The sequence below is a fragment of the Vicugna pacos genome, chromosome 22 (assembly GCF_048564905.1).
Source record: "Vicugna pacos chromosome 22, VicPac4, whole genome shotgun sequence".
In the NCBI taxonomy this organism is placed as follows: Eukaryota; Metazoa; Chordata; class Mammalia; order Artiodactyla; family Camelidae; genus Vicugna; species Vicugna pacos.
Genome location: NC_133008.1, coordinates 24,839,491 through 24,866,650, shown reverse-complemented (window position 1 = coordinate 24,866,650; position 27,160 = coordinate 24,839,491). Strand labels below are relative to the sequence as shown.

The 27,160-nt window shown below is 56.5% G+C and overlaps 2 protein-coding genes across 5 annotated transcripts; one reads left to right on the top strand and one right to left on the bottom strand.

The window, feature by feature from the left end:
• Window positions 1-295: 295 nt before the first annotated feature.
• Window positions 296-7,191, bottom strand: TRMT1 (tRNA methyltransferase 1). Of its 2 annotated transcripts, none has more exons than XM_006206225.4 (17): window positions 7,094-7,191; window positions 6,584-6,868; window positions 6,441-6,496; window positions 6,047-6,189; window positions 5,692-5,879; window positions 4,489-4,604; window positions 4,294-4,406; window positions 3,255-3,403; window positions 2,983-3,069; window positions 2,831-2,900; window positions 2,609-2,743; window positions 2,446-2,531; window positions 2,010-2,118; window positions 1,847-1,923; window positions 880-999; window positions 653-782; window positions 296-454 (listed from the first exon to the last, which is right to left on the bottom strand). In XM_006206225.4, exons 2-17 carry the CDS (start codon window positions 6,841-6,843, stop codon window positions 320-322), a joined length of 1,974 nt encoding a protein of 657 aa, XP_006206287.1. In that variant the 5' UTR covers window positions 6,844-6,868; window positions 7,094-7,191; the 3' UTR covers window positions 296-319. The 2 variants fall into 2 exon arrangements, with proteins under 2 accessions (XP_006206287.1, XP_015096474.1); XM_015240988.3 differs by having other exon boundaries at window positions 6,584-6,787; window positions 7,094-7,190.
• Window positions 7,192-7,234: 43 nt separating this feature from the next.
• On the top strand, window positions 7,235-26,894 carry NACC1 (nucleus accumbens associated 1). Of its 3 annotated transcripts, none has more exons than XM_072947572.1 (6): window positions 7,235-7,343; window positions 21,308-22,285; window positions 22,373-22,546; window positions 23,096-23,201; window positions 23,307-23,404; window positions 23,925-26,894. In XM_072947572.1, exons 2-6 carry the CDS (start codon window positions 21,319-21,321, stop codon window positions 24,185-24,187), a joined length of 1,608 nt encoding a protein of 535 aa, XP_072803673.1. In that variant the 5' UTR covers window positions 7,235-7,343; window positions 21,308-21,318; the 3' UTR covers window positions 24,188-26,894. The 3 variants fall into 3 exon arrangements, with proteins under 3 accessions (XP_072803673.1, XP_072803672.1, XP_072803674.1); XM_072947571.1 differs by lacking the exon at window positions 7,235-7,343 and adding an exon at window positions 8,841-9,076; XM_072947573.1 differs by lacking the exon at window positions 7,235-7,343 and adding an exon at window positions 9,696-9,768.
• Window positions 26,895-27,160: the final 266 nt, after the last annotated feature.

Here is a 27,160-nt window from a genome sequence, read left to right as displayed (position 1 = left end):
CCGCCCAGTGGCCGCCTCAGAAACCGCAGGCGCCATCAACGAGGCGGCTAAGTGCCTGGAGCAGCAGAGGTAGACCATCTTGCCCACCCCCCAACCCCCACGCAATACAGACAGAACACCTCATTCAGGCAGGGACAGACCAACCCCATATTCCCAGAGCGCCCCAAGGGAGTTAAAACAGATGCACAGAGGAACAGACCCTAGACAAGCAGCTGAAGAGATGGACAAGAGACCCTCAGGCAGATGGACAGACAGACCACAGGCAGCCTCCCCATTCAGACAAATGACAGTCAGCGAAAGGTGGTGAGTCTTTATTGGCTCAGTCTACACCTGGACCAGCAGCAGCCCCAGGCCCAGGGGAATTCTGACAGTCAGAGGGGGTGGCTTCAGTAGTGACCTTGGATGTCGGGGGGCTATGGGAGTAGCAGCACTGGTCCCCCCGTTGACAGGTGCCCTGGTGGGAGTATGGAGGTTGTGAATGAACCTTGGCCTGGAACTCGGCCGCCTCCGTTGGGTTCCTCTTCTGGATGGGGAGCTCACTCCCACACACTTGCTTGGCCCCAGTTTGCCCAGCCCTGCCTGCCGGTTGGCACTGCCCTATTGCTGGGAGGGGAACCCATGTGTGCTTCAGTGAAGGTAAGGGAAGCCTCACCTCCTTGAACCTCTTGCAGGGAAATGTCTTGAGCCGAGCAGCCTGCTGGGCTGGGTCCTCCGCCGGCTCTTTTCGCTTATTCTGGAGCAGCCTGCGTCTCTCTTCCATAGCTTCGCCAGCTGCCTTGCCTCTGTGTAGGGAGTCGAGTAGCTGGGACTCCACTTGCTTTTGTGCCGACTCTCCCCTACCCCCCAGGCAAGCCCCACCCACATCCTACTCCCACTCACCCTGGACGGGCCCGCGGCCGGGGACCCCAGTTGGCCTCAGGATTGGCCTGGAAGCGCTTGAGTCCTCTCTGGCGGGAGCTGGGGTTGGCATCGTCCCGGATGGTGAAGTTGGCCTGCAGCCTGGGGAAATGGGGGTGGGGGCTGAGGGGCCGCAGCCATGTGGGCAGGAACCCCGCCTCCCCTCCACCCAGGCCTGCCCAATGCAGTGCAGCTCCATGTGCCTTGGAAAAACCATGTCTGCAGATGTCAGGATTCTATCATTCATTTAATAAACATTCACTGAGTGCCCACAGTGTGCCTAAAATCTGCCACCAGTAAATCTGACATTCTAGTGCACAAGACCGACAAGCTAAGGGACAAATCAGAAACCAGTAGATTACACTGTGTTAGGGCATGAGATAAGAGTTTGGGGGGAAAAAGAGCAGGGTAGAGGGAATGGGGAGTCAGGGGAGAATGCATCACAGGACAGGGCAGCAGGGACACATGAAGAAGGTGCGGGAAGAGCCATGTGGAGACTGGCGGATGGCACTCCAGGCAGAAGAAACAGCCATGCAAAGGCCCTGAGGTGGGCTGTGCCTGGTGAACTTGAGTGAGGCCAATGTAAAGTGAGAGCAGGCACAGATGACGGCAGGGAGGTGATGGGGAGATAGTGCAGGGCCTGCAGGTAGAACTGTGTTTCTCTTAAGTCAGGTGGGAGCCACTGAGTGTTTTGAACAGAGGGACCAGATCTGACATGCTCACAGGTGCCCTCTGGCTGCTGTGGGGAGAAAAGACTGTGGGAGGATGAGAGCTGGGAGACGAGGGTGAAGGGATTTGTATTGATGTCCCTGAGCAGTAGTGGAGCCAGAAAAGGGTGAGGGCAGAAGGGAGAGAAGTGGATGGATTCTGAATCCCACTTGAGCAATGAGCACACGTGTGGGGGTGGGGGGAGCTCTGTGTTATCTGCTTCCCATGCCCGTGCCTGTACCTGGGCTCCACACTGAGAATGCGGAACGCCGGACTGGTCTCCGACAGGCGCTCCCGTTTCACTGGGCACTCCTTCTCCTGGGAGGCAAAGGTCAGAGGTCAGGGGATGCTGGGACCGACCATTCCCTGCCTTCTCAATTCCATCTGGTCAGGCCTGGCCTCACCCAGCAGCGCATGATGTCCCAGAGGGCGGAGGAGGGGGCATCTGTCTTCACGGCATTCTTACAGGCGTGGGAGAGTGAGACCCGGAAGCCAGCGTGGAGGAGGGCCGACCTAGGGATTGGGACGGACGGTGAGGGGGAGGCTGGATCCTGAAGTTGGTGTTGACCTGTGTGTGTGTGAGCCTTGTTTCATGGACACGGCTGCACATTTCACAGTGGCTGTGTGGCCTGCATAATGCCAGCAATCTTAACAGTACAACTCTCCCCCTGGCCAGAGCTCATGCTTCTAAGTGCTGTTCTAAGCACTTGGGTGTGAGAAGCCCAGACCTGGGTTATGTTTGACCTCCATTTTAAAGGGGACTCTGGCCCGACAGGGGCCCAACTTGCCCAAGGGCACCCAAGGGTCAGGCACCAGCTCCACCCTAGGCCCAGCCCTCACCGCAGCTGCAGGAGGCTGGGTGTGCTGCAGTGAACGGTGCTGCTCAGCTGGTCCAGCGTGTAGTAGAGAGGAACGTCTGGGAGCTCCTAAGAGGGGAGACGGGATGGAGGAAGAACAGCTGGGCTCGGATGGAGCCCCCTCCCGCCACGGCCCCTGTCCTCACCTCGGTGATGACACTCAGGACGCCCCGGATCCGCTCAGCTGTGTGGAAGCGGCTGGGGTTGGCGCTCACAGCCTCCAGGACATGGCCCACGAAGTCCAGGTCATGGAGGGGCTCTGCCCACAGTGGGCCACCAAGCTATGGACACACAAGGACTGGCTGAGTAGGGACAGTGACTGCCAGGACCCCACGCAGCCCCCTGGCCTCCCCCCTGGCAAGCCCCACCTGGTGTCGCTGCCCACAGTGCTCACACTCGGGGGCCACTGGGGGGCCACAGGCTGCAGAGAACTTGACCCTGCACAGAGAGGGGTGGTTGGGGGTGGCAACCCTGGCTGGGACGCCCCCTTCCCCTTCCTCCTCAGCTCACCCTTGCTCACCGGCCACCGGAGGCTCCTGATGCTTTGCCGAGGCGCTGGAGGTGGAAGGCCCCACAGCCCACACACTGAAACACCAGCGCCTGCTTGCTGTGGGGGACAAGGGTGGTCACCACACCCCAACTCTTCCCTCAGGATGACCTGGTGCCCTTAGGACCCCCATTTCCCCTGGGGCAGGACCATGTCCCCCCCACCACCGGCCGCGCTGCCCCCAGACCCCAGGAAAGTCCCTGTCACCTCCCTCATTCCACTACCCCTCCCTGCCCCAGGCTAACCTGGCTGAGGCCTTGACCTTGGCCTGACCAGTGAAGACTCGAACAAAAACACGCACATAGAAGTCAGCGCTGATGCTGAGCAGCGGCACCACAAAGCGTTGGTAGCAGTTGGCACGGAGGTCCAGGCTGTGCAGGACGATCCTCAGGGCCTGGAGGTGGGTGGTGCCAGCCATCAGCCCTGCCCCCACTGCCACCTCCCCGCTTACCTGGGAGCCACACACACAAGGAGCTCACAAGCACAGGGTTAGGGCTGGCTCCCTGGGTTTCAAGCCCAGCCCGGAGTGACCCCTGGCAAGTAATGGCCTCAGTTCCCTCATCTGCAATATCACAAGAGTATGTCTCTAAATGATTATGGAACACGTGGGCCCAGTAAACCGAACCCATTCCAGTTAACACGGTCAGCCTGCCCCATGCTGTGTGATGTGGCCCAAGGGCCTACATTCTGGACCCTCTGGGTGCTGTGGGCAGGATGTGGAGACACTGGGAACCGCAGAAGTGCTGGGGCCTTCTCCTTCCCAGGCACTGCAATGAGACTCTGACATAGGAGGCACCGTTTCCCAAACTGACCTGATGACGGAGCCTTTAAGGAACAAGAATAGGAGCCCTCCTTTCTTGAATCCTCACAGCAACCCGTGGGGTCTGGGGTATCATCACACCCATTTCACAGATGTGAAAACAACAGAGGCCCAGAAAAGGTGAAGTCACCTGCCCAAAGTCACCAGCAAAACTAGGACTTGAACCCAGAGCCAAACCCAGACCTGGAAAAACTGCCTTTAAAAACAATTTTTGCAAAGTTGTTAAAATAGAGAACAGTAGAAAGAATAATGGAACCGCCTGCTCCCACCCTGGGCAAAGCTACTGTCTCCCACCCAGCCCACCCCGCCCTGCCTCAGATGACCATGACTGGCAGCCCACATGCTTGGGAACTATGCTGGTTAAAGAACGTGCTTGTCGTCAACACCCTGAGATGGACCGGGCCCTGGCTGCCTGGAGGAAGCTGAGCAGGTCTAGCAGATGGGGATACCGGGGGATGCCTCACCATCTCATGGCAGGCCCGGCTCTTGAGGGCCATGGCCCCGTACTTGCTATAGCATGTCTCCCCGCTGTTCCCCGCCAGCACTGCCATGTCCGTGCAGGTCACACACAGCAGCCCTGTGGGGAGAGACTGGGCAGTGAGAACCCTCCAGTGCCGAAGTCCTGCTCTGTACATACCCCTGCATCACGCTAGCCTCACCTCCTTCGCTCACAGCCTGCACAGCTGCATCCAGGAAAGGGGCGGGGCTGCCGTACGGATCCAGGTCGATGACGTCAAACCGTTCCGACGCCTTCTGGTGCTGGTACATCAGCATCCTGGGAGCAAAGGACCAGGTCCTCAGCCTCTGGCACCAGGGATCTGCTCGGTCCCCTATACACGTTCACTCGTGTGATGGGATGGTTTTGGCCTGGAACCGAAGGCCAGCTGCCCGAGTTGAGATCCTGGCTTAATCATTTTCTAACTGGATTAACTTTTCCTCCCTGGGCCCATCTACCATCTCATGATAGCAATAATAATAGCCAATACTGATGTAGCAAGTATATACCTGACACTGTCGCAAGCACTTTATAGATGTATTATCTCACTTAATCACAAAATCTTCCATGGATTTGGAATTTTGTTGTTCACTGCAGGTGAGCAAATAAAAACGCTACTTTCTCAACATCCTACCCTGACCATGTTCTTTAAAACTACAACCCCCAACCTCCCCTATTTCATGTACCCCATATTTTTCCCCCAAGCACTTGTCACCTCTAGTTTACCACATAGTTTATTTATTTGTCATGATTATTTGTTATCATCTATGTTTCCTATTAGATTCTAATGGGGTCAGGAAAGCAAATATTTTTAATTCACTTATTTTCTGTACAGGGTCAGGTAGTAAATATTTTAGGCTTTGTGGACCACATGTGGTCCCTATTGCATATTCTTCTTTTTCTAAACCTTTAAAAATGTAAAAAACAATCTTAGATGGCAGGCCATAAAAAAAACAGGCTGCGGGCCTCAGAGGCTGTAGTTTGCTGACCCTTGCATTAGGAACTCCACAAGGTTGGGGATTTTGTCCGTATTTCCTGATGTAGTCCTGACACTGAGAACAGTGCCTGGCACACAGCAGATACTGAATACACACTGGTTCATTTGACTGAATAAAAGTACAAGAAGTTAAATCTAAAATGGAGACATAATGGTACTTATTTCTAGCCTCTGAGCGTGAACTATACACGTGTTATCTCAGTCAGTACAGCAATCCCTATAAAACTACCGTCCTTGTTTTACAGACAAGGAAACTAGGGTTTAGAGACGCTAAGGCCACAAGAATATGACACATCCAGGATTTGACCCCAGGCAGCTTTGCTCCAGAAAGTGCCTTCCAGTAGCCAGGCTCTGCTGCCCAGAACCTACCGGGCATCTGCCTGGCTGGGCTGTACCAGATGGGCCACATCATTGAGCTGCACATTACGGCGTATGAGATCCACGGCTCGGGCAGAGGCATCGTTGGCAACCACGAATTGGAGTCCAGGCACCTCTCGCGCAAAGCGAATGGAACGTAGGCCCGAGGCTGCCAGGCCCTCCAGCACTCGCAGGCCCTCCTGTTGGAGTAAGCAGGGAGCCCCGACTCACGTCAAGGGCTCCATCCTCTGCTGGGCCCCAAGGGGCCCCCACCACCCACCTCCTATAGCTCTCCCCTTCCAGGAGCCTTCCTTCCTTTATCACTCACTGCACTTCAGGGCTGCCACATCCTATGTTCAGGCCCCACCTCACAGATTTCCCCCACAGCAGCTGTTCGAGGTTGGTCTCCTGGAGCCAGGTTTGCACTCTCTTTCAGTTCAGCCTTGTCGTCCTCTTGCTCCGACAAGTCCACGACCACCTTTTGCACATCCTTTTCGCCTGGCACCTTGACTGCAGCCACCCAGAAGCACAAGTCAGGGGATATCAAAGCTCCCTCTAAGAAACCTCCCCCTACTTTTCAGAATACAGAAGATTCAGGGAAGAAAATCTCCCCCAAAGTCCCTGGAGAAAGGCTAAGGTGCAGAGCCCAGGGCACGCTATATGGCTGGAGCCTTTCTGGAATTTAATGGGGAGAAGGCGTGGGGCAGGGAGAGAGCTCTGTGTGACACCCCTGCCCACCAGGAGCCTGGACCTCCACTCACTCTGGATTCCTTTGGCCCCCAGCTGAATGCGAGCAAACTCGGTGATCACAGCACATCTGCGGGAGATGGACAGTCAGCTCACATCCCCTTATCTTCGCAGACCCACTTGCCCTCTGCCAACCTGACCCCGGACCCCTGCTCACGTCAGGTCCCGGTTGAACTCCTGTACTGGGTTATAGAAGACTTCGTTGGCGCTAGGGAAGGCGATCTGGGCGGCCCCCTCGGTGACTGTCGTCTCCTGAGCCTCAAGTGGGCGCTCTTCTCCGCAGGGCTGGGTGCCATTCTCCATTGCCGCTGGATTTGGCGGCCCTTGGGACTGACCCTCCATAAACTGGGCTCTACAGAGACTGCGAGCAGAGCGCAAAGTCAGGCTTAGCCACAGAACGATCCTCGCACGGGACATTCACGGGCACCTCTGCCCGCCAAGCCTGGTTCGGAGGGCAGGGGAGGGGATAAGGGAAGGATCAGAGAGCTGCTTTCCCCGGCCGGGTGGCCTACACATCTGTAAAAAGTAGGAATTTAGGAGATCCTTTGGCCTCGGCAAACTGACATCACCCTAGGTCTTTGGAAGACTGCCCTTGCGAAGCCGGAAGCCCTCGAATGGGCCCGCCCCGGGTCCAGATCTCTCCCCGCGCCGCCTAGGCCTGCCTCACCTTCTCCCGTGGCACCGAGAACAGAATTAATCTCGGTGCACGTTTCCCGGATTAGGATCTGGGCGCCGCCATGTTGGCACAGTGGGAGGGCAGATCACGTGACAAAACTTAGTCAATCAGCGATGCTACCTACAGTGGGCGGCTGGGATCAAAATGTATGAAAGCCCTGAACGTGTTGTGTGGTGGCCTTAATCACTGCGGCTCCCCTGGGAGGGGACACGTCACTAGCCCCATTTCACGGATGAGGAAGGTGAGACTCAAAAAAGGGGCGGTAAGCGGAGAAATCCAACACCTATCGATCGTTTCCTGTGTGCCGGGTTCTGTAAACATTATTCAGGGCACCCTGCAGGAACAACTCAGGCTCTGAAGTCAGAATTACTGAGTTTGAATCCCAGCCCTACCACATGCTCTTGGAAAGTTACTTAAGCGTCTGGGCCTCATTTTCCTTACCTGTTAAATAAGAATCTTAGCTTCCAAGATAGAGCAAAGATTAAATGACAGAATGCCTGGCAAATGTGCAAAGTAGGCCCACTCATATAGTAAATCCTCAGTAGGTTCTAACTGGCGTGGAAAAGGGGAGCATGGTGGTCTGTACTGCCTGGGTTCCAGCTCGCCTTGCTACTTGTTCTTAACGGAGCTCTCTGCTGACGTTTCCCCATTTGCAAAATGGGCAAAACTTTTTAACGTTCGTTATTGGGATGTGATGAGAATTAAACGAGTTGGTGCAGGTAAAATGCTTAAAATGGAATCTGGCATCGCATAAGCAACATAAACGTAGTAACTTATTGTCGCTTCTTGAGCCTGGGTTTGAATCCTGGCACCCACCACTTCTTTGCTGTGTGATCTTGAGCAGGTTTCTTCATCTGTCTGTGCCTCTCGTTCTTATTTTCTATAAAGTGAGTGTGTGTGTGTGTGTGTGTGTGTGTGTGTGTGTGTGTAAAATAATTCCTACTGTCGACTGAAATAAATGCGCAGCCTAGAAGTTTAGAGTTGTTTTATTTGGCGGGAGGACTCTAGACGGGATGACAGCCTCTCAGATCGCTCTGAGGGACTGCTCCCAAGAGGTAGGGGAGGAGCTAGGATATCTTGGAGCTTTACAACAAAGACCAGGTAGTTGGAACAATAAAAGATTACTTGTTGTCTAAAGAAAGCCACGCATCTCAAGTTAAAAAATTTAGTGCTTTTATATGAATGGGAGGAAGCAAACATTTGGGCTCACTGAATTCATTCCTTTGACAAGCACCTAGCTATCTAGGGCCAGTATCCTGTCCTTTCTTATTCTGAGTCCGCTCAGAGGGCACCATTGTGAGTGGCTGCAGAGGCCAGGCTGTAGGCCCGACCCCACTGGGGGATGGCGGCAGCCGCTGATGACTTGGTTTCAGCATTCTTTGTTTACTGACATGGTTGCAGTATTTTCCTTCACACTACCTAAAGGTGTTACTGTGAAGTTTAAACCAGATAATCCGGTAAACAACCTTAACCAGTGCCTAGCATAAACAGGAGACATTATTTTTGCGTTTCTACAGGAAATTAAAGTTACGAAAGGCAGAGCGACTTGCTTCAGATCTCGAAACTAGAAGTTGGCGGGATTGGGATTCGAACTTTCCAGCAGAGTCGAGGTCCCGGCTGGGAGTTCGAGGGGCGGAGGGAGAAGAGGGAAGAAGGCGCGCGCTCGGCGCTCGGCTGGCCTAGCCTCGGGGGCGGGCACCTGGGGCGGTGCGTGGGTGGGGCCACGGCCGCTCCTCCTCCGGCCTGATGGCGGCGGCGGCCGCGCGCCTTGCGCTCGCTCGGCGCTCGGCTGGGGCGGCCTGGCCCACAATGAATGGCCGCCGCGGCTGCCGCTGCTGCTGAGGCGGAGGCCGCGGAGGCCGCGGAGGCGGAGGCCGAGGCCCCGGCGCAGGGGGGCGCGCCCCGGGCCCAGGCCCGGCCTCAGCCGCCGCTGCGGAGCCCGCCGGGAGCCCCCGGAGCGCGGCCACGGCGCAGGTGAGGCGGCCCACCCCAGGCCAGGTTCCGGCCTCGTCTCACCGGGGCGGCCGGAGGGCATCCGAGGTCCGGCTAAGGGCTGAAGGGGGAGGACATAGGGGCCGCCTCCGACCGGGGAGGAACCTGGCCGGCAGCATGCTCTGTGCCCCGGCCGGCGAGTGCGAGGAGTCCCGGCCCCCGCGAGCGGCCTTGAGCGTTGGGCCCCGGGCCGGGCCGCGGGGCTTTGGGACGTCGGGATTGGGCCCAGACCTCCTCCTCTCATTCCCGGCGAGACGCGCGCGAGGCCGGGCCGGGGCAGGTGCCGGGGCCCCGGAAAGTTGGAGGAAGGGCCCGGGGAGGAAAAGTGAGGAGGCGCCCGGGGAGGCCGGAGGGGGAGGGAGAGGAGGAGTCGGGCTTTGGGCCGGCCGAAGGGGGGAGGAGGGGAGAGCGGCGCGGCCGGAGGGAAATGGCCCCGAGGGGGGGAGGGTGGGGAGGGGCCGGGCTTGCAGGTACTGTCGGGGCGCTGGAGGAGGTGGGTCAGGTTACAGGCCTAGGGGCGGCTGAGGAGAAGCCCAGGAAGTGGGGCAGGGTGGGTGTGGGCGGAGTTAGTTTGGGTGGGGGCGGTTAGGAGATCCCGGAGACGTTTGCAGGGGTCACCTGAGGTTCGGGCTCCGAGAGACTGGGGAAGGAGGGCCAGATACGGGGGCTATCAGGTTGGTTGAGGAACTACTGCAGGAGCTTTGGGTAAAGGGGGAGGCAAAGCCTTTGGGCTGGGTCGAGTAGTGGGGATGTGGGAGCAGGTCCGGAGAAACTAGTGTGCTCAAAATGTTCATGCCAAGATGCGCCTGCCTTCCCTGGCTAGGTGTTAGCTTGGGGGCCAAACCTGAGGGGTTTCCCCTTTTCCAGACTTCATCCCTGCCTTTCAGACTCTGGGTCCTCACCTACCCTTTGGGCAAGCATCTGCTGGCTGTTCCAAGGTGCTTGCCAGCCAGGTGGGTGTTTGTGTGGGCAGCTTGGGAAATAGTCTGAAACACCTAGCTCTGGCATCTTGTTTACCACCCGGTTGCCCATTCCCACCCCATATATCTGCGGGGAGGCAGCCCAGCCCCCGTTATCTGAGTATCTTAGGGTCCTAGATTCTTTCCCCATTTTTTGTGACCAGAGCCTTGAGGCTGAAGCCTAGAGGTTGGGACCTCACAGCTTTTCAGGCACCAGCTCTCCGGAGGTGAGTTACTGGGAGGTGAGCATATAAAGCTCTGTTCACCGTGTCTTGGAGGCTCCTGATGGGGTGAAGGCAGGTCACCAAGAAGGGGATCAAACCAAGAAAATACACCCTGACCCAGGCCTTTGGTGCTACCAGTCCCAGGACTCTGCCTCTGGGGGTCTCTTCCTGGGCCAGGCCCTGTGCTGAGCTTGCTGGTCAGATGAGCTCATTGATTGCTCACCACCACCAGGTCAGCTTAGGCCTTCTCCATGGTACAGCAGAGGAAGCCGAGGCTCTGGGTGGCCTGCTCTAGGTAACACAACTAGATAGTGGCAGCCTGGGATTGACTGACCCTCAGCCCCAACCCACGGCCCCCCTGAGCTGGCCTTTGAGGGGCGTGACTGGAAGAGTGCCCCACTGTTCTGGATTCCCTGGTGGGAATTCTCTGCCCAGGACTTTCCTCTTGCCCATCCGAAGGGGGAGGTCAGTACCCTTGTGAATAGAGTTCCCCTGGTGTCCCAGGTAGCCACATCAATGGAAGCTCCTTTCCCAGAAGTCAGGTCATCCCCTGTTCTCTTTTTGGGAGCTAGGGGGACAGGATCACGGAGCTGTCGGCTGGCAGAGGGAAGTGGTTATGAGGATGGGACCTGGCTCTGAAGCTGGATTTTGCTTTTTTTCCTGGTTTGTATTTTCCTCACTTTGGTCCCTGGTCAGGCCACCCCTGCTCTTGTTCCTTCTCTCTGGGCTAATTGCAAGGCTGTTACCAGCGTGTCCTGGGAATGTTAACTTGGGATCCTCAGCACTTGAGACAGGAGCCACAAACTGCTGGGTTGAGTGGTATCAGCCAGATCTGGATTTAATGATGGGTTGTCACCTCCTTCCTCTCCTCTCCCCAGACTCCCCATAGTTCCTAGAACTGTCCCCACCTGGGCTAGGCCCCCCTCCCCTCTTTGGCTGGCCTCCGGGTTCAGGGAGGGATAGAAACTGGGCCAGCAGCCCCATGTAAAGAAGCCTTCCCCCTGCCTGGCTGGGTGCTCAGAAGAGGGCCTCAGTGGGGCTCTGGGCTGGGTACTGAGGCCAGGGGTGGCCATCTATAGTCATACAGCTGGAACGGGGGCAGAGACTGGTGGGAGTTGGCTGCTGTGTCGGATGGCAGAGAAGGGGGTGCTGGGTCCGAGCTTGTGCCTGGAGCTGGAGAAAGCACTCTTAATGATTGCTTTTCTGTGAGGATTTCGGGTGCGCAGACCCAGGGCACTGGAGGAGGCCAAAAGAGCCTGGCAGGCAACAGCAACAAGTAAAGGGACCCTTGGGATGGTTTTATTTCACGTGGGTGCCAACTCCCTACTGTGGCCTGAGGAGCAGCCCTGAATACCAGACCCTAGAGCTGCTCTCAGCAACTTGTATTCTAGTGAATGTGACCGACCTCAGACAAACAAACGATCACGATCATCTCTGATACCCTTACGTTCATGAACGTGAACGTAGTAAAACAAGGTGAAGCCATAGTGCTGGGGTGGGTGGAGTGCTTTTGATTGGGTGGTCAGGGAAGGCTTCCAGGCGAGCTGAGCTCTGAATAATAAGAAATCAGCCAGCTGGGGGGAGCTGGGGCAGGGAGGGGCGAATGTTCTAGGCAGACAGGACAGCACATTGAAAGCCTTTATTGAGCATGTGCCAAGCTCCTGCTAAGTGCTCTAAACATCTTGTCTTCATGAGGGAAAGAGTGAAGGATGATCCTAGTGTGGAGACAGAGACACCTAGTGCCTGATCTCAGGGTCTCCTGGACCCTTCATCATCCCCAGATGTAAGTCCAGACCTCTTGGCGTGCATTCTGGGCCTTTGAAAAAAAAAAAAATCTGGTGCCCCAGCCAGGCAGTGGGGCGCCCCAACGGTTCTTCATCAGGGCTGGGAGCAGATGAGTTTTGATTGGTCTTGCAGGACCCATTGTTGAAGTCAGGAGGTTTGGAGAGGGTTGGGAGTTGGTGCAACAAGATCTGAACTCGTTCATCCGTGTCTTTGCCAGAGCCCACGATACAGGTGGCCTGCCAGGTTCAGGTAGGGCTTGCTGCCTTTGAGGCGATGGTGAGCTGGCCTTGAAGACATGGAGGTGGCATTTGCACCAGCCTCTGCTCCTTCTTTTGGGTCCTCCCTCCCTCTCGTCACCCTTGATCCCTTTCCTGGCTGCCAGGTTGCTCTGAGCACCTTCACACATTTTTGACTCATTTAAGCCCATACCTAGCACGAGCATGCGGGCCCACATCCCAGCCTCTGCTCCTGGGTCCCCGTGGCGGAAGGTATCATCCCTCTCTCTCCCCCGGAGAGCTTTCTGAGCCACAGAGGCTGTGAGGCGAGACTAAGCCAGTGACTGTCATGTTGTGTCCAGTGTCTGGTTGTGGTCATTGCCCCATCTATCTTTTGCTGTCTCCTTGGTGAAGGTCTCTGCATCCTTAGAGACCCGAGGGTCCTTTGTGAGGATGGTGAGTGAATTAAGCAGAGGGTAGGTAAAGGGAGCAAGCATGGTGTAGTGCAGAGTCAGATTCCACGATTAGCACCCACTTCTCAGCCATGAGACCCTGGGCAAAGGTTGTGAACTTTACACCTCAGTTTCCTCATCTGATAAGTTGGAACACGCAGGCGTACCTGCCCCACAGTGGTTCTCAACTAGTAGTGATTCTGCCCCCCTCAGGGGACACTTGGAGACATTTTTGGTTGTCACAGCCAGGGCTGGGGAGTAGAGGCCAGGGATGCTGCTCAGTATCATATACTGTACAGAGCAGCCACCACCACAGAGGACCATCTGGCCCCAGTGGCAGCGGCACTGCAGTTGGGGCTCCCAGCTGCATGGTTATCTTGAGGGCTACATGAGAGGCTGATGTGTGGGATAATGGTGTGAAGGCACGAGGGGAGCCCTAACTAAGTACCACCTGATACCTCATGAAATTGCATTAGGCTCTGGGAGATGGTGAGAGGTCTAAGATGCCTTCACTGCTGTCTGGGAGTTGACAGTCCTACAAGGGGCCAGGGGGATGGACAGAAGGGGACATGACTAATAATAGCAGCTGGACACCCACCACAAAGTAAGCACCAACCTGCCTGTGTTACCTGGTGATTTAATCCTTAAAACAGCTTTAAGAGGTGGCTGCTGCTATTAGCCCATTTTCTAGTTGGGAAGGACTGATCGGGTTGGGGGCTGAGTGCTACTACAGAGAAATGTTTTCTAGGGGTGTAGAGGAAAGGAAGCATAATTCTAAACAAGTAGGAGATGGTCGAACCTAATTAAACAAGATTCTAATTCTTCTTTCAAGGCCCTGCATGGTCTCCAAGCGCACCTCAACAACCACATCCCAGTAGTTGCCTGCCCCACCAGCCTCCTTTGTGTTAGCTTCACCCATGTCACCTCAGGGCCTTTGCACTTGGTGTTCCTACCACTCTTTGTGCAGCTGCCGCCCCTGCGCCCATGTCCTTTGGGTCTGAAGGCACACCGGGAATGTGATGTAACTCAGAAAGGTGGGCTTGTGGTCAGAGTTGGGACGGGGGGTGGGGCTTGGCTGAGTTCTCCAAGGAGCTGCTGCAGGCGGAGGCCAGATTGCCAGGGACTGCTAGGAGAGAGTGGGAGGAGGGAAGAAAGGCAGCAGCCTAGACTGCTCATTCCCGGAGGTGGCAGTGAGGGAAGAGTGGAGAATAGCTGGGGGAGGCTGGGCGAAGGCAGAAGGCCTCCTGAAGGGGAGCAGAAAGAGCAGCACCCAGGACCCTCAGATCGGGGCCCCAGGTGGGCAGCAGACCCCAACTCTGGCCTCAGCCTGTCATGGCTTCCCTTCTCGGCTCTGGCTTCTCTGAGTCCCAGTTTTCCCAGTCATGAAATGGGTCTTGCTGTGGTGGCTGCAGAGGACGAGCTTGGCCTGGGCCAGCCGCAGTCAGGAAGCCTCAGCCGCTGTTACCTCCTGATTCTTGGGCAGGAGCCAGGTGGCCTGGATGTGATCCCGGGCCTCGCTCTCCTCATCCATGAAATGGCAGGAAGACGCATGTCTTCCTCAGAAACTGGTGAGAAGAATAATTGCACCCTCACCAGGTGCTGGTGCACAGTAGGGGCAATGTGAGTGCCAGCTAGCTGCTAATCCTATCACCACTGTGGAATTAAGGGAAGCTTTTCAGAGAAAAAGATGAATCAAATGTGCATGCTTTAAAAAAAAAAAAGATCTGTACAGCCAGGTATTGCCTTGCTCCTCAGTAGCTCGTTTGCCTAATCTGCCTTACACTCCGTCCCCTACGGAGGGTCCGAATGGCTTTGGGCCAGGAACACACCCTGAGCAGCCTGGGAGTGTGCCACTTTCCTACCCCCAGCCGTGTTGCTGAGCTGAGTGAAGAGTTGTGGGGTTCTCCAGGGGCCTTTGGTCCTTCTTACACTTGGAGTTGGTGGGTTCCCTTAAATGGCTTACATGTCAGTGGGCCGCTCACCACTTCCCTGGAAAGTCAGCTGGAAGGACAGTCCCTGGTGAGGCCCAAGTCTGTCCCCCAGCCTCTGCTGGCTGGGGAACTCACAGCTCCCTTCTCAAAGAGCTGGCAGTTTCAACTCCCAGGAATTGCACTTCCACACAAAAAATTCTGTTTCCAGCCCTCCACCCACCACACTTATGTTGAGCCCCAAGTGGGACCCTGACTGTGGGCCACCGACATTGCGCGGCTGCTGGAGGAGGGTGCCTGTCTGCCCAGCACCCTTCACTTGGGCCCCAGCAGCCCCCTACCACGGTGCAGGTGGCTCCCCTGCCCAGCCTCAGAGACCTCTTCCGAGTTTCTCTGTTCTTGTCACAATGTGACTGAAAGAGGAGTTCGATTGGAAGTAATGGAAATAATTCTTCATTCATTCCATTCATTCCGCAAACAGCGACTGTGTGTCCGTCCAGTTGTTAGGGGCAGGGGACACAGCAGTGTGAATCAGACAGGCAGATGCCCTGCCCGGGTGGAGTGGACACATAGCCAAAGGCCTATCTAATGGGTAGATGGTGGAAGAATCAAGCAAGAGAAGCAGTTGGAGGAATTGGGATCAGGAAAGGCTCTGACTTTGGAAATTTGAGATAAGTGACCAGGAGGGTAGAAGAGCTGTGACTGTCTTGGGGCCTGCATTTTAGGAGGGCCGAGAGCAGGCTGGTCTACAATGCAGGGCCCCCATGCACATCGTAGGGGCCCAGGTGGTAAAAACTAGTTTTGAGGGAGTCGGGGGTGTGAAACCGAGGGTCTGGAAGCAAGGGGGTGGGGGCGGGGCGGGCAGGGCGGGGCAGGGCAGGGCAGGAGGAGCTCAGCGGCCTGCACATCAGGTTGCATCTAGGGTGTGTGCAAGTGTGGCCTCCGTGGGAAGGTCCAGGCCAGGAGCTCTGTGAGGGAGTTGGGTGAGTAGATGGTGTTTTGAGCCTGTCTTAGTCGGCTTGGGCCACCATAACAAAATATCGTGGACTGGGGCGGCTTAAGCAACAGACATTTATTTTCTCACAGTTCTGGGGGCTGGAAGTCCCAGGTGCCAGTGTGGTCAGGTTCTGGTTGGGTTCTAGTGTGCTCACGTGGCCTTTCCTCAGTGTGTGCGTTCAGAGAGAGAAAGAGAAATCTCTCCCTCTTACAAGGATAAGGAGTTCTGCTGGATTAGGGCCCCACTTTTTGTGACCTCATTTAACCTTAATTACCTTCAAATAGGACCCCGTCTCCAAATACAGCCACACAGGGGATGAGGACTTTAACATGAATTGAGGGGCACATAATTCAGTCTGTAGCAGAGCCCCCAGACTGGGTGTGATCCCCTGGAGGAGAGAAGCACGCTGAGAACTGAGCCCAGAGTCAGCCTTTACTTTTCCTTCACTTTCTGGAAGGGCCTGTGCCTGCTTCTCTCTCCGGGCTCCGCACACCTTCCCTGTGCTGTGAGCCTACCACTACCTCGTCAGATCTCCCCTCACCTCTACCCCCTTGTGCCCCCTAGACCTCAGCTCCAGTGCTCTCTTCTGGATGAGGTCAGAGGCCCAGACCTGCACCTCACTGATCTGTGTGACCTTGGATGAATGGTCATGTCTCTTTCTGGACCATGAGCTCTGGAGGCAGGGCCTTGTATTAGTTGTGGCCTGCCCCAGGCAGGCACTTGGCAAATATTTGTTGAGTGACTGTTGAGTGGTCATGGAAACCGCGTGTCGTGCCCTTGCGTCTCGCTGGGAAACCCACTGTCGTCCAGGGATGGGGGCAGTGATGCTGGAAGGGTCCCATTGGCCTTGTGTGGGACTGAAGGCCACCCCTCCCCTCTGGGGGGATCTGGGGACCCCAGAAGATGCGCAGGCTGACGTGCCAAGTTGTGAGAAGAGAGCATTCAAATACAGTTTTCTGCCCTTGGGGAGTTTATAGGCAAGTGGTATTTAGTGTTCTTGGAGGTAAGCATAATGGTGCCAGGGCTGGGGGTAGGAGGAGTGCAGAAGAGGGCCTCTTCTCTAGTCTGGAGAGTTCTCAGAGCAGGGGGTAGCTGAGGCTGGAGGAGGAAGACACGGCAGCAGGAGAAGAAGGTCACCCCAGGAAGGTGCACGGCTTGGGCAAAGGTCTGACTGAGGGGAACTGTGCAGTGTGGGTGGGGGCAGAGTCATTGGGTGGCTTAGAGAGCCTGACCCCTGGCTCTTGTTCTCCCAGTTCCCAACCAGCAGGTGACCCAGGCCAGGCAGCAGCTGCGTTAGACCCGTTTCTCCTGGGAGCCAGATCATGGTTCCACAGCTCCTCCCTCGGGGCTGGGGTAGGAGAGGGGCTGCCACCAGACCACGGGCCGTGGTTCCTTCTGAGTCCTGCAGACTGGAACGGGCCATGAGAGGGAGGGCAGCCCAGGGTGGGTCTCTGGGGTCTCCAGTGGCCTCTTCCAACCCCATCCTCTCCCTACCCTGTCCTATTTGCAGGGGCAGTGAGGCAGGCCTACCACCCTACTCCCCATCACTGTAGGGGGGTTCCTGCGCACTGATTGTATTACCATTTTGCACAAGTTGTGTGCTTCCCCTGCCCCAACCAATTGGTGGAAGGCTTCAAAGCCCTGGATACTGGGTGCTCAGGCCCCATGGGGTTCACGAGGGCTGAGGATCCCAGCCTCAATGTCAGGTTGGCTCTCACCCTTGGGACCCCACTCCCTGCATCTCTGAGGACCTCAGTGCCCCCACTGCTGAGCACTCCCCACAAAGCCATCCTATGCCAATTCCCAGTGAAGGAGTCAGACCCTGAAGTCCAGCAGCTTGGGATGGTTCAGGCAGTGCTTTGGTACCCACCCATAAAGTGGGTTGATCCTAGCCCTCACTGGGGAGTGCTGTGAGCACTTATGTAGCCCTTGGAAAATGCATGCAGCAGTGCCCAGCACTCTGAGTGCACTTAGGATGACCCCTCGGAATGCCTTCTGTAGCCCCAGAAGCATGCACCTCCGTATTTGCACCTCCTTGGCCCTCTGTCCCCCTCCTCCAACACCACCCCCACTTCCAGCTGCCATGTCCCAGACTGGAGTCATCTGTTCCCGCCTTGGCACTCTCTCTACACTATATAACATGTTTACAAATATTTATTGATCATCTACCTCTGTTCAGCTCATCATGAACTAATCTGCCAGAACACCTGCCCTCCTGGAGTTGACAGTCTCCTTGGAGGAGTACCTGTATATTACTACTTTTAAAATGATGCCCTGGCTCCCCATAGAGGCTCGCTCCTGGGTCTGACCACTCTGCCAGTCTGTCTCTGTCCCTGCTCTCAACCCTGCCTCTGGTGCTGGGAAGTGTCCTAGGGCTGATCTAAGCCCCATTCTCTCTTGCTCCAGCTTCCCATTGTCCACTCTCAGATGTTCATCCTCACCAGGCCAGGGCCCTGCCTGTCCCATACCCTGTGCTGCCCTCTAGCCACTCAGGTCTCCTTGGGCATCTCCAGACTGCACCTGGCTCCTTCCTGCCCACAACTGTTGGTTGCTCTCTCCATCTCCCTGTCTTTACCTCGCCCCCTCCCTCCCCAAGATCAGCCACTTGGTGACATACTCACCCCAACTATAATCAGTCCTGTGTCTCCCCACTAGACAGTGATCCCCATGTGGACACAGCCAGTCCTCTTTAGGGCTGTGTCCCCAGTGCCTTGCAGTCCATCCGGGTGGGTTGGATGAATTCCTCCCCATTTGAACAGACTGAGGCAGAGAATTGGGGGGCTGACCTGGGGTCCCACAGCATCAGAACGCAGGTCTGAGGGGCTCTAGCTCCACTGCATGCCTGTCTTGCCTTGGTCCTCCCCCTTGGGGTGTGAGCCTTCCAAGCCCAGGGTCTAGAGCACCCCCTCAAGGACTAGAGGCCAGCCAGCCTCTTCCTTGGCTGCTTTGTCCCTGGTCACTTGGGCCCCATAGCCCCGAGGGGTTTCGGTTTGGCAGCTCTGGGCTCCATCCTTTGCCTCCTCTTGGTACCTCAGTTTCTCTTACCTCATTCAGAGGCTCATCTCCCAGCCTGTGCAGCCTTTAGTTTGATCTCCTGGGAGGTGTATGCTGCCTTCTAATTAGTGTTTCCCTGGCTCTGCCTCCCACTTCTGATTGCCTTTTTGTTTTCCGTGGTGGTGACAGTGATTTTGATGAGGAGGAGGAGGGTACAGCCAAGGGAAATCATGGGTTTCAGTGCCCAGACAGGGTTTGAATCTTGTCCCTACTGCTTACTCGTGTATGACCTCAGGATAGGCCTTAACTTCCACATGGTCTCAGTTTTCCCAGTTGAGAACTGGGAGTATGAAATCAGCCCCATAGGCTTGCTAAGAGGATTCAGGGAGCTCCTGCAGGTCACACGTCAGCTCCTCTGATAGTCTGCCTGCTGGGGGGGACAGGGTCTGCATCTCCCTCAGGGTCTCCCACAGGGAGCAGCTCAGTGAGTACAGGTTGAGTTTGCAGAATCAGGTTGGCATTATCAGTGTTTATTCCAAATAAAAAAGCAGAGGTTTGGAGTTTCTGGACCCTGAAGCGAGTCAGTTCTGGAGCCAGGACTTACGCTGGCCCCAGTGTGCACCTCTAAGCCATGGGTACATGGCCTTTTCTGTTCCTGCAGGCAGCCCTTTCTGAATGAACCTGTGTTACCAGGTAGGGTCCAAGTCTTCACTGCATCCCCACTGCTCAGCCCACAGAGGCAGCTTAGAATGGATTTGCTAAGGAATGAAAAACTGAAAGAAGCATGAGAGCTAACATGGGAGTGAAAGAATAACAGGGGACTCTAGTTAGTTCCTGCCTGGGGGCCTTTGCACATAGTCTTCTCCTTTCTCTTTCTTCTTGCCAGCCTGACTCTCTGCTTAGGCCCTCTTCTTCTCCCTACCCTGCCCATTCAGGGCCACTGCCCTCTACACCTGTAGAATTACAGGGGACTCACTTTTACCAGTGGGGGCACGTGTAAAGCCCCATCTTCCCTCAAAGCCCTTTTATGATTATTACCTGCAGAGTATGGAACATGCCATTCTCACTTGACCAGTTCTTCCTCCTGGGTATGAATGTGCACTGATGGAATAGGCTCAGATGCAGAAGTTCACACAATTGAGAGGTGCCAGGGCCCCCCAGGTGGTACCTCACAGGTCAGGCAGGGGGTGGACTCCCTGAGCAGGGGCTCAGGCAGTTCCTTAAATTCACATTTCTTTCTCCACTCACCCCTCAAGCACTTCAGGGTTAAATTTGCATGAATTAAATCTTTGTGGTGTGGTTTCACACATTTTATTTATTTTAAAATACTATTTATTTCTGTAAATAAACAATACATTCACCAGGTTCAAAATTTAAAAGACTCTTAAGAGTGTACATGGCAAGTCTCATTCACACTTCTGCCCAGAGGACATTAGTCTTACTATCTCTCCTTTCAACAGTTTTATGGAGATGCATACCATGCAGTTCACCCATTTAAAGTGTACAAGTTCAGTAGTTTTTAGTATTTTCAGAGATGTGCATCCATCACCACAGTTTCAGAACATTTTTCGTTAGGGCAAGAACCCTGCACCCGTTTGCTCACAATCCCAATCCGCCCAGCCCCTCAGCCCCTGGCAACCACTAATCTGCTTTCTGTGTCTGGATTTGCCTGTTCTGAACATTTCATATAAATGGGGTCATATAATATTTGGTCCTTTTGTCTGGCTTCTTGCATTTAGCATGTTTTTAAGGTTTATCCAAGCTGTAGCATGTACCAGTAGCTCGTTCCTTTTAATGGCTGAGTAGTATTCCATTGTGTGGGTGGACCACCTTTTGTTTATCCATTCATCCGTGGATGAACATTTGGGTTATTTTCATCTTTTGCTTATTATCAGTAGTGCTGCAGCAAACATTCATGTACAGGTTTCTGGGTGGATATGTTTTCATTTGTCAAGTGTAGTTCCTAGAAGTGGAATCACCAGGTCATATGGTAACTTTATGTTTAACCATTTGAGGAACTGCTTTCCACAGCAGCTGCACCATTTTACATTCCTACCAGCAGTGTAGGAGGATTCCAGTTCATTTCTCACCCTCACCAATACTTATCTTTTTTATTCTTGCCAGCCTAGTGGGTGTAAAATGGTGTCTCATTGTGGTTTGGATTTGCATTTTCCTGATGACTATTGATGTTCATGCTCTTTCAGGGTTTCTTGGGTGGTCATTCATTCATTCAACAAATGGTGATTGAGGGTCTTGTGCTCAGTACTGCAAAAACAGCGTGAAAAGTCGGATGACTCTGGCTTCTCAGTGTTTTTGTCCATGCCCTTCAACGTTAACCTGTTTGTGTAGTGCTAGTGATGGTGAATGCTCCCAGGGTGCTCACTGTGCTAACTCATTTAATATTCAAGCACTATGTAAGTATGCCTTTGCCCTCCTTTCTGCAAGGGACAGCATGCAGCCAGCCTGGCCTATTGCTGACTTAGCTGGTTTGACAGTGTCACAGGCAAGGCCAGGATGGGACAGGAGTAGGTGGCTCCTGCAAGTCTTACTGCCATGGCAAACCCCACCACGTGGATGTCCGTGCTCCCATGTGTCTCTCTGCGGCCAGCTGAGTCTGCCGTCTGACCCGCCCCTCCAACTCTCCTTGTCCCCCATGCAGCCGCCGCCGCCATGGCCCAGACCCTGCAGATGGAGATCCCGAACTTCGGCAACAGCATCCTGGAGTGCCTCAACGAGCAGCGGCTGCAGGGCCTGTACTGTGACGTGTCAGTGGTGGTCAAGGGCCATGCCTTCAAGGCCCACCGGGCCGTGCTGGCTGCCAGCAGCTCCTACTTCCGGGACCTGTTCAACAGCAGCCGGAGCGCCGTGGTGGAGTTGCCGGCAGCCGTGCAGCCCCAGTCCTTCCAGCAGATCCTCAGCTTCTGTTACACGGGCCGGCTGAGCATGAACATGGGTGACCAGTTCCTGCTCATGTATACGGCCGGCTTCCTGCAGATCCAAGAGATCATGGAGAAAGGCACAGAGTTCTTCCTCAAGGTGAGCTCCCCCAGCTGCGACTCCCAGGGCCTGCACGCCGAGGAGGCCCCTTCGTCCGAGCCCCAGAGCCCTGTGGCGCAGACGTCGAGCTGGCCTGCCTGCGGCACCCCGCTGCCCCTTGTGTCGCGTGTCAAGACAGAGCAGCAGGAGTCGGACTCTGTGCAGTGCACACCCGTGGCCAAGCGGCTGTGGGACAGCGGCCAGAAGGAGGCTGGGGGTGGCAGTGGTGGCAACGGCAGCCGCAAGATGGCCAAGTTCTCCACGCCAGACCTGGCCACCAACCGGCAGTCCCAGCAGGCCCCGGTGGTGGCGGCGGCGGCACAGCCCACTGGGGTGGCTGCAGGGGCGGGGGCTGGGCAACCGACTGGAGGGGCAGCAGCGGTGGCAGCGGCGGCGGCAGCCGGGGGAGTGGTGAGTGGGCCCAGCACATCGGAGCGGACCAGCCCTGGCACCTCCAGCGCCTACACCAGCGACAGCCCCGGCTCCTACCACAACGAGGAGGATGAGGAGGAGGATGCGGGCGAGGAGGGCACAGATGAGCAGTACCGGCAGATCTGCAACATGTACACCATGTACAGCATGATGAACGTCGGCCAGACCGGTGAGGCGCCCTCCCCGTCCCCCAAGCCTGGTCCCACTACTCTCCTGCTGCCCCCGTCCCCAGCATGCCACTCTCTCCCCTCTCCAGCCGAGAAGGTGGAGGCCCTCCCTGAGCAGGTGGCCCCTGAGTCCCGGAATCGCATCCGGGTGCGACAAGACCTAGCGTCTCTTCCGGCTGAGCTCATCAACCAGATTGGCAACCGCTGCCACCCCAAGCTCTACGACGAGGGTGACCCCTCTGAGAAGCTGGAGCTGGTGACAGGTGGGCCAGCCTCACTTCCTCCCTGAATTCCTCCTCCCTCCACCTGGGGCTGTGGTGTCCTCTGGGCCAGCAGCCTATGGCATAGTGGTTAGGAGCCAGACTCAGGGTCCAGTCTCAGCCCTGCTGCCCACTGGCTGTGTCCTGGGGCGCTGACACCCCTCAGCATTGATACAAATCAAAGACTGACCTCTAGGTGGCCACCCCGGAGGTTGGTGTAAGTGTTGGCGCACTGTTGGCCACATGGGGGTAGATCAGTGTTTCCATAGCGTGGTTTGAGGGTGAGCTAACACAGTGGTTAAGAATTTGGCCCTTGGAGCCAGGGTGCCAGGCTGCAAGCCTCTGCTGCCTGCTCTGGTGTTTGTGTGAGCAAGAGCCTATCATGTGTGCCCCATGGTGGCGCCATAGTCACTGTCCTTTCCTGAGTGCTGATGTGGCCACTTTGGGTTGAGTTGTCAAGGAGGGTCTTGGTCGGGCCCAGGCCAGGGCCTGTCCATGAGGGGGGTGTGGCAGTTTGGGCCCCTTGCCATTCTCTGGCCCCCCCACTTCCAGGCACCAACGTGTACATCACAAGGGCACAGCTCATGAACTGCCACGTCAGCGCAGGCACGCGGCACAAGGTCCTGCTGCGGCGCCTCCTGGCCTCCTTCTTTGACCGGTGAGGCCCACGCCAGAGCCCTGGGGGTTGGGGGGATTGGGGCTGCCTTGTGCCCCCCCCACCACCACAGCAGGCCTGACTCCCCTCCTCGTGGCCCCCACACAGGAACACCCTGGCCAACAGCTGCGGCACCGGCATTCGCTCTTCCAGTAACAACCCCAGCCGCAAACCGCTGGATAGTCGCGTCCTCCACGCCGTCAAGTGTGAGTGTCTGGCTTGCTGAGTTGGGGTGGGGGGGGCCTGGGGCAGGCAGGTGGTCCTTTTCCCTGGTGTTGATCCTGATGGATGGGTAGAGTTAGGTGTTAAGGATTCTGAGGTTCAGCCTAGGCTTGTTGGAAAGAGGGCTATTATTGAGAGATTTCTTGGGGTGGGGTACACTGAAGGGAAGCCACAAAGCCTTTGGGAGAGGGTCTAAAATGTGCCAGTTGTCATGAGGGAAGTCTAGGTTTTCACATGGGCTCTCCCAGCTTCTAAATTCTGGCAAATGACCCACATTTTTCAAGACCACTGGGCCATCTCGTATCAAATCCACACCTCATGGCCAAGCTCAGTCAAACCTGCGGTCCAAGGATGTGTTTTAGTGTGCTGTCTGCAAGGGTGTTGAGGGTTTTGTGTCTGTGTGTGTGTGTGGTGGGGAGATTTTGGAACAGCATGGCTGAGTGCCTATCTGGAGGACAGGAGGCCAAGGCCACGGTCAGCCTGAGCTCCCCATTCTGCCCACAGACTACTGCCAGAACTTTGCTCCCAACTTCAAGGAGAGCGAGATGAACGCCATCGCGGCCGACATGTGCACCAACGCCCGCCGCGTTGTGCGTAAGAGCTGGATCCCCAAGGTCAAGCCACTCATGGCCGAGGGTGACGCCTACACCACCTTCATCAGCTACACGGGCAAGATAGAGCCGGACATGATGGGTGTGGAACACGGCTTCGAGACTGCCAGCCATGACGGCGAGGCTGGCCCCTCAGCCGAGGAGGCCCTCCAGTAACCCCCACCGGACCCTCCCGCGGGGCCGTCACACTCCCCCTCCTGTCACACCCTCCCACCATCTTGGTCACGAGCTACTGTCTGCCCTTCCCCAGGACCCGCGGGGGGCGCTGCATGCTCCCGGCCCCTCTGCCTCCCCTGTCCCACCCCCTGACGCCAATCCGATCGGGGATCGGGCTGGGAGAGGATGGCAGGTGGTGCGAGGTCTGCGTTGCCTTCTCCAGCACACACTCGTGCACAGTCGGAGAGCTCTTGCTCTCCCTCTCCTAACCCCTAGCAGTTGTCTCCCCACTCACCAGGCCAGGGGCAGGGAGGGGCCGGCCTGGGGGGCTTGGGAGGTCCCCTTTCTCAGGCCCTGGGCCACCCAGCGGGAGCATCCCTCAGCCTCCGCCCCCCACCGCAGCCCCTTGGGACTCGCGGGGGCCTGGGGTTCTCAGGACCCCTCCCACCACCACCTCCCAGTGCTTCCACGTTTCCAAAAGCGCCTTCCTGTCTCCCTCGCCTGTCCCTGCGCCTGGGGGCTGGGGTAGGCGAGGCTGTGAGGACTGCCCGTTTTACAGCTGAGGAAACTGAGGCTCAGAGAATTTCCATGACTGACCTAAGGTGGTGGGCGGTGGCAGGCCCAGCGCCCTTCTCTTCCTCCACCCTGTGCTTAGCCAGAGGGGCAGGTCCTGAGTAAGGGGGCCCTTAAGGGCAGACGGAGGGTCTCTGAGGATAGGAGAGGTTTCCGGGGCTTGCAGAAGCGTGTGGGTGTGCATGTGTGTGTGTGCGCGTGTGCTTGTGTAGAAGTTTTGCTTTTAAACAGATGAAGATATAAGAGACAGTAGGACCAGGGGTGGAACCCAGGGGAGCAGGCTGGGGGAGGGGGGGCTGCTGCCTTTCCCTCCCTTCCCCACCCCCACCCCGCCCCCATGGCAGGGCTCCCAGCCCCCACCCCCTGTACATACTTTTTAAAACATTTTTTTAGCTAATGAAATATTGAAGTATAAGATTCCTTTTATTTTTCAAACCAATGGGACCGTATCTGATGTTCCCTTCGGTCCCTGGGGCCGTGGAAGACAAGATGGGGTAGGGAGCCGGGGACAGGCTGAATGTGCGCATGCATATGGAGTGTGGGCTTGCGTTTCCAAGGTGGGGTCCCAACCCCCACTCTGCCTGGGCTCCTGTGGGTCTGGCCAGCTCCCCCTCACCCCTGATGCCTCCCCCACGGAGCTACATTGGAAGAGCATCCCTGATTTTGGTCAGTTGGCTGAGCCCAGTTCCTGGCAGGGCCAAGCCCACTTCCATTGTTAGCGATTGTTTGCAGAATTTTTTTCTTTCACCATTCCTCTCTTCCTAGCCTCTCCCAGCTCCATGAGTGGTTTTGTTTTTTTTGAATTTTATTTGTGAACTCGAAGGATTCTGTTTTTTACCTCCCCGCCCCCCCGCCCTCGGCCACACACACAGGGCGTCATTTCTTAGCAATTTCACATTTTTGTCTCTAGCCCTTGTCTTCTGTCTCCTCCCTAGTCTGACCAGCTCACTGCTCCCAGCAGCCCCTCTCTCTCTCTTTCTAGAGGCAGGGGGATTATGGGAGGTGGAGTAGGGGCCAGCTGGACCCTTGGAATCTGACTTGGAGGCCTCCCCCCTTACCCAGGAGCCCTTGCCAGCCTGCAGGGAGGGGGTCCTTCCTGACATCTCCTTGTTGCAGGGGTGGCTAGTATCACTCTGCTTTCCTGGCCCCAGCACCTAGCCCTCAGCCGGCCCGAGTGTGTGGGGGGAGTGGACACCCCCAGCTAAAGCACAAGCACCTTAGTCGCACCTCCCCTGCCCCTCATCCTGGCCTTGACACCCCACCCCAGCATCGATCCCAAAGCACAATATCCTGGTCACTTGGCAAGCCGCCGGGCCAACTGAGGCCCAGGGGTGGGCTGGGGCACCAGCCAGACCCCAAAAGGAAGCAGGAGTCCCCAGGCGCTCCCCTCCTTCCAGGCCTTAGCGGGGGGCCAGCTCTCTGGGACTGGGGTCTTCTCCCTCCCCACCCCCTTGTCCTGGGCAGGCCCCTGCCCAGCCCCTCCCTGCCTTGTCCTCGGGTGGGGCTTGCCCCTATTCCTTCTCCAAGCTCCTGCAGCACTGGGTTGGGTGGCAGAGCCTTCTCATTTCAGGAACCCCAGGAGGTGCCCCTGGCTCCCGGGACTGTGTGTAGGGGGGTCTAGGGGGGTAAGGGGTGGAGAGAGGAGCTGGGCAGGGGTGCAGGGGAGGAAACTCCTCACCAGGAGAGCCAAAGACAGGGTTGTGCCTTACCCCAGGAGCCACCCCTGCGCCCCTCCCACCCTGCCCTCCCTGCTCCTGGGCGGCCTGCTGCTTTTCCTTCTCCCTTCCCCGCCCTGCCCGACCCTGAGCTGCATGGACCCCCCACCCCCACCCCGGGCAGCCAGGAAGGAGCATGAGTGGAGAATCATTGACCAACACAAAAACGACTGTGGGGGGCCCCCCTCTGCCTCCCCCGGCCGCCCATTCACCCGCACCTCTTTCACGCAGGACAGATGGCCCGCCCTGTCCGCGTGGAGTGCCAACGCCCTCCCTGCCCTGGGCCGAGCCCCCCTCCCCGGGCCCGTAAGTGAGATTGCACATTAACTACTGTAAGAAGAGGAGCCGCACTGGGAAATGTGAACCATGAGAATATCAGTGATACTGATGAGGAGAATAAACTAAACGCCTTTGTAACAGTCCTGCTGCAAGCTGCTCACTGGGGGTGCTGGGTGGTGGGCCCAGGAAGGGACACCCACTGCACACCAGGGACCCCCTCTTTCCACAGAGCAACACCCCTGTTTTCCAGGGCTTCACGTTGGCAGGGGCCCTGCTCAGGGTGTGCTCAGAACATCAGCCTGAGAAGAGTGACATGGCCCTTTTTAGATGGGGAAACTAAGCTTCAGACCCAGACTGCCGACAGCATCCACTTTCTTCCAGGTTGCCCCACTGTGTAGAAACCCAA

What these genes read in the sequence shown, in the direction of transcription:
- TRMT1 (XM_006206225.4), bottom strand. Translation starts at nt 6,843, where the DNA reads ATGTCCCGTGCGAGGATCGTTCTGTGGCTAAGCCTGACTTTGCGCTCT. An exon ending in AAGGTCAAGGCCTCAGCCAG is followed by an intron (nt 3,070 to 3,254) that starts GTTAGCCTGGGG and finishes TGTCCCCCACAG; the next exon opens with CAAGCAGGCGCTGGTGTTTC. An exon ending in CCTGCAAGAGGTTCAAGGAG is followed by an intron (nt 455 to 652) that starts GTGAGGCTTCCC and finishes TACTCCCACCAG; the next exon opens with GGCACCTGTCAACGGGGGGA.
- NACC1 (XM_072947572.1), top strand. Translation starts at nt 21,319, where the DNA reads ATGGCCCAGACCCTGCAGATGGAGATCCCGAACTTCGGCAACAGCATC. An exon ending in GAAGCTGGAGCTGGTGACAG is followed by an intron (nt 22,547 to 23,095) that starts GTGGGCCAGCCT and finishes CCCCACTTCCAG; the next exon opens with GCACCAACGTGTACATCACA. An exon ending in CGTCCTCCACGCCGTCAAGT is followed by an intron (nt 23,405 to 23,924) that starts GTGAGTGTCTGG and finishes TTCTGCCCACAG; the next exon opens with ACTACTGCCAGAACTTTGCT.